This window comes from Hippichthys cyanospilos, chromosome 15, assembly GCF_059441005.1.
Source record: "Hippichthys cyanospilos isolate Australia breed blue-spotted pipefish chromosome 15, RoL_Hcya_1.0, whole genome shotgun sequence".
NCBI classification, from domain to species: domain Eukaryota; kingdom Metazoa; phylum Chordata; class Actinopteri; order Syngnathiformes; family Syngnathidae; genus Hippichthys; species Hippichthys cyanospilos.
Genome location: NC_142383.1, coordinates 11,828,941 through 11,835,819, shown reverse-complemented (window position 1 = coordinate 11,835,819; position 6,879 = coordinate 11,828,941). Strand labels below are relative to the sequence as shown.

The window sequence follows — 6,879 nt, the reverse complement described above, 5'->3', positions numbered from 1 at the left end:
GCTAAAAAGAAAGAAGTCAGAGCCCGGTGTTGCCTGTTGACCGTAAATGTCGCATTTGCAGGTCCGCCACAAATCATCGCGTCAGGTTGGGCATACATGATGAGGCCGAGGCTGTTGCCGGGCAACTGATGTAGCTGGAGCATACACAGGCCATTCTAGGACAAATCTTGGGTTTCCTCCAGCAGGGTCGGCGACTGTGTTCATCTGTCGATGTGACCACATAACTGGATGAGCTGTGCTTGTGTGACAGAAATGTTATTTAGTGGACTACTTGCTTCAGTAAGTGGCATCTTGTGGCGATATGTTTGCAGATGTAAAAAGGCTCAAATAAGTGAGCAGAATAATGCCGAACCATGAAGCAAGGTTTTATCAATGGTTGGGGGTTTCTGGGAAAAGTGGTGTTTGTCATTTTTTTTTTAGCAGGGTGTTCATTGTAGATGTGATGATGTGTTTTGGGGCATCTACTGGTACAGACGCCATGGTTCAATGAATCAGCAGATTTGTCATCCGTTTTGAATAATTAAACATTGCACGTAAAAATATGCCTTCAATATCCCGTGTTTCCCTCAAATATTTTGCAATGACAGTTTATATACCACAACTCACTTACGACTGAGTTACGTTCCAAACAGCCATTCTTATGGTGAATTTGTTCATAAGTTGCTTTGTTCAGCTCAGGCTCGGTTGTTGTCATGAGTGAAAGTTAGGGAGGATACCCAAATATGCGACGTGAAGCTTGCAACGTAACACATCAGTGATTTCTGTAGCGCATGCCTACCTGTGTACTATTTATGTGCATCCCTGCCTATTTGAGTTTGTACTGTACTAAACAACACTAAATACCTGTACTGTACTTAATGAACCAAACCGACAACGGCCAAATACTCGGGTAACACACAATGAAATGGCCAGAGGAGAGTAATGCTCGGTGGAACGTTTGTTTATGATCGTAGCGCTGAGCTTTGCTATCAGCGGCAGAAAAAAAGATGCTAAATACAAACTTACAGGCACCTATTTTCGTTTAAAAAAAAAAATATGTAGAGGACCATTTGTATTTGTAAAACTGATGTGTATGGCAGAGTTAATCATTCAACCATATAAAAAATATATATTTTTGTATTCCTATTTGAATAATTTGGAATAATGGTAAATTCCAACTTGGTAGGAATCATGCTTTAAATAGTACAGTACATTTAAAAAAAAAAGCACCGTCCAATCACCGAACAAAGATATTAGCAGTTGATTATTATAATGTGTGAGAAAAAAATGTGTAAATTTAAAGGTTAATGTAGACAGGAAGCTACAACGGAAGAGCTTATACAGGATGTAACCAACCAAAGAAGTTAAAAAAAAAAAGGTGTTCCCGAAGAACGCACAGATTCCCAGACTTTTAACAGTTGCCGAGAAGAGCTATTTTAGTCGCTCTCCCTGGTGGTTTGATATATTATCTGTACTCTGATCCCTTTGTCCATCAGAGAGACAAAACATTTTTGGCCTAATGCAACTGGACCCTTCGAATGACAGCAAATAGCACCGCCGGCCAGATGACAACAGCTGAGAACAATACTTAATGTTGACATCACTTGCTATGGGGATCTATTTTGGGTTTCTTCCTTTTATAGTGCACTGGTGAAAATTGTGCTGTGGCTCCCTTGGATGAGAGGCTTATAAAAGAGGGCTGATGCGAGGTGGGCCTCTGTGCTCTGTAGACCCTTGCCAATCCCTTCAAACGTTATTGTTACTCAGATCACCGCTCAGCCCCTGTAAATCATGGCACCCAAGAAGATAGAACCGAAAAAACCTGAGCCCAAAAAGCCAGAGCCCAAGGCCGCCCCGACTTCTAAGCTGGGTCCGAGTACCGAGCTGCTGCCGGAGAAACCCAAGGAACCGGACTTCGATCCCAAGAGCATCACCCTTGAGTTCACGGCCGATCAAATCGAGGAGTTCAAGGAGGCGTTCACCCTATTCGACCGGACGCCAAAGGGTGAGATGAAGATCACGTACGCCCAGTGCGGGGACGTGATGCGCGCGCTCGGTCAGAACCCGACCAACGCCGACGTGCTCAAGGTGCTGGGGAAGCCACGACCGGAGGAGATGAGCGTCAAAATGGTGGACTTTGAGACCTTCCTGCCCATGCTGCAGCACATTTCCCGCGCCAAAGACCAAGGCAACTTCGAAGACTTCGTGGAAGGCCTCAGAGTCTTCGACAAGGAGGGCAACGGTACCATCATGGGCGCCGAGCTACGCCACGTCCTGGCGACGCTCGGGGAGAGGATGACGGAAGACGAAGTGGACAGACTCATGGCCGGGCAGGAAGACGCCAACGGGTGCATCAACTACACCTCCTTTGTGAAGCATATTCTCTCCGGATGAACGTTGGATCGGAGAGACTTCTACCAATTCCCGTCACCATGGACCGCTATTTTAACATTTGTGCTCAACGGCCACGAGACCCACACTGTCCTCCTTTTGGGAAATGTGTAATGAAATGCCAATGAGATACAATGGACATCAGTTTAATAAAGGGAATTTTATCACAAACCTACTCCCCTGAATGTCATTTTAAGAACAAACAACATTTAAATTCAAAAAGAAAATTATTTATGCTAATCAACTTGGGTAACGTGATTTGGAACAACTATTGTCGGGAGTGAAATTGGAAAAAAAAAAGTAATAGGCTTTGGCTTCCAGATTTGATTGTATTCCAATTTACACAAAGCGTCTTCTTGTTATTGTGCTGCAGGGGCAGCTGCTGTGGATCATGACACACAGGCACACTAACACACACTCAGACACAAATTGTACAGACTCACGATTGACAAATAGGAGACAGGTGCCGTGAGGAGGGACCTCCTCATAGTTGTTGTTAATGGTTTGGTGGCTTGTTAACTAAACTTTGACAACATATCCGCATTGCCCCGGTGAGGGTTAAATGACAAGTACTACACTACTATGGTACGCCTTCCCGACAGCATACATATGGTTATGCGTTACGACATGAATTACTTCTTAGATGAATGTGACTCTTGAATACATCAATATATCCAATATTTCACTTTTGAATTCAACATTAATTGTAATCTGGCATTCCAATGCAATGGAAACTACTCAAAACTGAGTGGTCGGATTGGACGGTTAATAAGCGCTAATTGCTATGGTCCCGGTGAAAAGTACCTGCCTGGTGACCTCGATAAGCATGTCACACAGAAACTGAACACGACAGTTAAAGTTGCAAAGAATGAACCTAATTGTGTTAAGGAAAGCCTTGTCATTCTTGGTTTGCTCTTTTCAGACTCCCAGGCATAGCATTAGGCTTTTTAAGAGGAATCCAAACTTAGACAAATCTTCTACTTATGAAAATAAAAGCCTGGCTGACAAGATTGAGCCACAGATTTTATATGTTTAATTAACTGAATAAACAAAAATGTGGTAAAGTAAAAGATATCATTCGAACAGATGAATTTCTTGAGCTTTTTTAATTGTTTCACAGTTTATATAGTTATGAGACTTTAGGCTCCATTCATTCATTCTGGAGTTCACTAAAAATAGTCAGTAAAAAAATGGCTCTTTTAGAGAGGTTTTTTTTTGATGGCTCCTTTTTATGGCTGAATTAATGTCAAAGGTCGTACGTTAGCCATGCTGATAATGGTGACAAAGCTTGTTTCATTTTGACATATGGAAAAGTTGAATGGCCCCTTATAAAGACTACGTTCCCACCGTCCACAGTGGAGAGCCGTTCAAAAGAGTTTGTGAACGTCACATTACAAATTTTATAGCATGTTCATGCAAAAAGATATTTGTTTGTATGTAATTGTTCATTTTCTAAGAAACCTATGCAAACATGCAGTAATATACAGTCGTGTCTTGTGTTATATAACATGCTAATGCTAATTGGTGTTGGTTCATTTTTCATTCATGGTTTTCAAGCGTGAACTACAGACTGAAATTGAGGCTGAATTGAGTATGTAACCGACTTATTTAAACCTGAAAAGTCTCCCCCTCGTTGTTGTTTTTTGTTTATTTAAGGAAATTGCTGTTTGTTTATTTAAGGAAATTGCGTCTATAGGAATCCAGCACAGTGTGGTTTCATTCACTCGCAAAAGCATGCCAAGTCGCTAGGCAGCAAATTCGAGTCGTGTCGCCAACTTCTGTCCAATCAGATACATGTTCCGCCTCTGACGTGTCCAATCAGAAAGAACTTCCACCTCTGACGTCACCAATACCCGCATCTTTGGTTTGGAAAAAAAAAGAGTGGTGCGATGATGAAAATCATTGGATTAAGCTGGCTACACACAACCCCGAAACTGGAGGCTTGGGCAAATTTCCACTTTGGCCGGAGGTTTTAAAACATTCGGCTTTGATGGGAGAAAAAAAAAAAATCAATTAGAAAAAAAGCCTGGCCATGTATAGCGAATAGGACAAACTGGCAATAAATGTCTCCACATTTATTGCCAGTTTGGAGGAGTACCAGTTACGTGTCGACAAGGCCCGAATATTATGTTGTGAAAGTGTGTTTTGCATTTTTCTCAAAATGGTGCTATCCATAAAAAACAAAACACAAAACAAGATTTCAACCTTGGGTTTTTGTCACATTGTTTCTCTATGTCTAACAAGCACCAAAAAACAAAACCAGAAAATTTCACAAAGAACAGAAGGACATTTCCTTTACTAAGCATGTTCACCAATAGCCGAGATCCCGTTTGGAGTTAGCATGGCAACACAGCATCATGATTGGAAACATTTGCATGAAGAAACACGACTGCTAGCCTCTAAGGAAGGCCATGTTTATTTGATGATGTTACATTAGGGTTTTCTTTACAAATTCGTCCTCACTTGTCTCCCAAGTCATTAAGAAACAAACAAACCAAATTCTGCCAAGCAGATGTTCTTGAAGTCACTGTTACATTACCCCCGAGTCTGTTGGCAAACCCTTACATAGAAACAGGATTTTTAAACATAGACTCACGTTCGAATTGACATTCTACATTTATTTCTATATGAATAGCACAGCCCGTCAGTCGTTTCAGCCTGTAAACCCTTTCTGTTATGACTGAAATATCTCGGCAAAGTCGAGATAGATGGCCTTCGCTGATGAGTCCAGATACCCGTGGTGCCCCGAGGAATGCAATAAATGAATGCTGCGCCTAAGCGCGGTCCCGCAGAGCTGCTGGCCGGCTTGTTGGATGCTTAGTTGGGCTTGTTTATGGCCACATGTTGGGCGCTGCACTCATCACTGCAGCATACAGGAGACGTAAATGGAAACACTTTTATGTCATGGAAAAACATGGTCAGTCACGCAGTTGGGGTTCGGTAAGGTTAGGGATTTGGTTGAGGATTAGGCTTGGTTAAGGTTAGGGTCAGTTCGGTTTCATTAGATTTTGAGATGGGTATTAGAGGCAAGCCTTATTGAAGTAATATTGTAACCGCTATTTCTTATTTGTTACAATATAAAAGAATCAAACAGTAATGATGGTTCAGAAATTATTTTTCAACTTGTAGCTCATGTAATTTGCTTTTTTCGAGCTAATTTGCTCTCTAACTGCAACACTCTTCCATCTTGTAGGAGGAGGGAGCAACCCATTTACTTTGTGATTGTTTTATTGCGGAGTTAAATCGAACAATGTTACAAATAGAAGGGAGAGGACCTTTATCACATTCCGCCGTTGTTAGTCTGCACAGAGCAATGCTAGTAGCATTTCTCAAAGCTAGATAAGAATGTTAAATGGTGCTGGCTTTTTCCTGTCTTATTTACAATGATTTAATTAGAGCTGCTTTAATTTTCATTGAAGCTAAAACTGATTCCAAAGTCAGTATCTTTCATAGTCTTAAAGTCTCTTACGTTAGTGCTGATGGTTTGCACAACTCTTGTGACTTCAGCTTGTTTACATTTTTTATAAAGCTGTTATTAATCAATCAATATGTATAAAAGCTGTTATAACTCACTTCTATAAGCTGTTTTATCAGTCAATCAGTACAAGATATGCAAGCACATTATTACATTTGGATTTCAGTAGCTTTTTGAATTTATTAATTTCATGTTAATTTGTTCATTTCCACAATAATATTACATGGAGTCCAAAGTGACTGACTTCAATTTGACCAATTTGATACGGCGTATTCCTGGTTGGGAAACGCTGCATTAAAAGACCATCGCATAGTAAGAGCTGGCTCCGTTGTGTTGAACAAAAAATTAATGTTCACATAAAAGCAAAAAAAAAAAAAGTTTCTCCAATGTCTTTCTTTCAAGGTTAAATACAATCATTTCCAGCCGCTGCTTTTTGGAGAGAGTTCTTGTAATAGAAAAGTATTTGGCAAATATAATATCATGAGTCACTGCCAATCTTGAAATCATGGTATGTAAATAGAAAATGTCTATAGATTGGCAATTATGGTCATTGAAATGTCTGTGACCAAATCATTAATTTGACAGGTAACGAGAGGTGGCACAGAAACATTTGGGGCGAACCATTCTAGTACAGGGGGTGGGGAGATCACAGTTTTTACAATAGTGGAATTGAATTACCTACTGAACATATTATTATACATAAAACATAGAAAAAAAACAATAATTATTTTTCAATGGATTTTTGAATGTTTTATTTAAAATCTTGAGTACCGTCTGAAGTTCCTTAAAGTACCCCCAAGGGTTCGAGTACCCCCATTTGAGAACCACTGCCCTAAATAACCATTTAAAGAACAATCTGTTGTCCTTCTACTTTAAGATTTAAGACCACTCTTTTATAACTGCACCATTTTCACATCTTGTTTAAAGAAGAAACAACAGCTTGAATAATCATAAATTGTTCTTAATTTACAAAGCTGTCATAAGTTGAAAAACTTCTCGAGGAATTTCTGTAACCGAGTGTATAATTTAGATCC

General features: G+C 40.2%; 1 protein-coding gene across 1 annotated transcript; it reads left to right on the top strand.

The window, feature by feature from the left end:
* The first annotated feature begins 1,704 nt into the window (after positions 1 to 1,704).
* Positions 1,705 to 2,541, top strand: LOC148411713 (myosin light chain 3). Its single transcript, XM_088434836.1, has one exon. It carries the CDS (start codon positions 1,771 to 1,773, stop codon positions 2,371 to 2,373), a length of 603 nt encoding a protein of 200 aa, XP_088290962.1. The 5' UTR covers positions 1,705 to 1,770; the 3' UTR covers positions 2,374 to 2,541.
* Positions 2,542 to 6,879: the final 4,338 nt, after the last annotated feature.

What these genes read in the sequence shown, in the direction of transcription:
- LOC148411713 (XM_088434836.1), top strand. Translation starts at nt 1,771, where the DNA reads ATGGCACCCAAGAAGATAGAACCGAAAAAACCTGAGCCCAAAAAGCCA.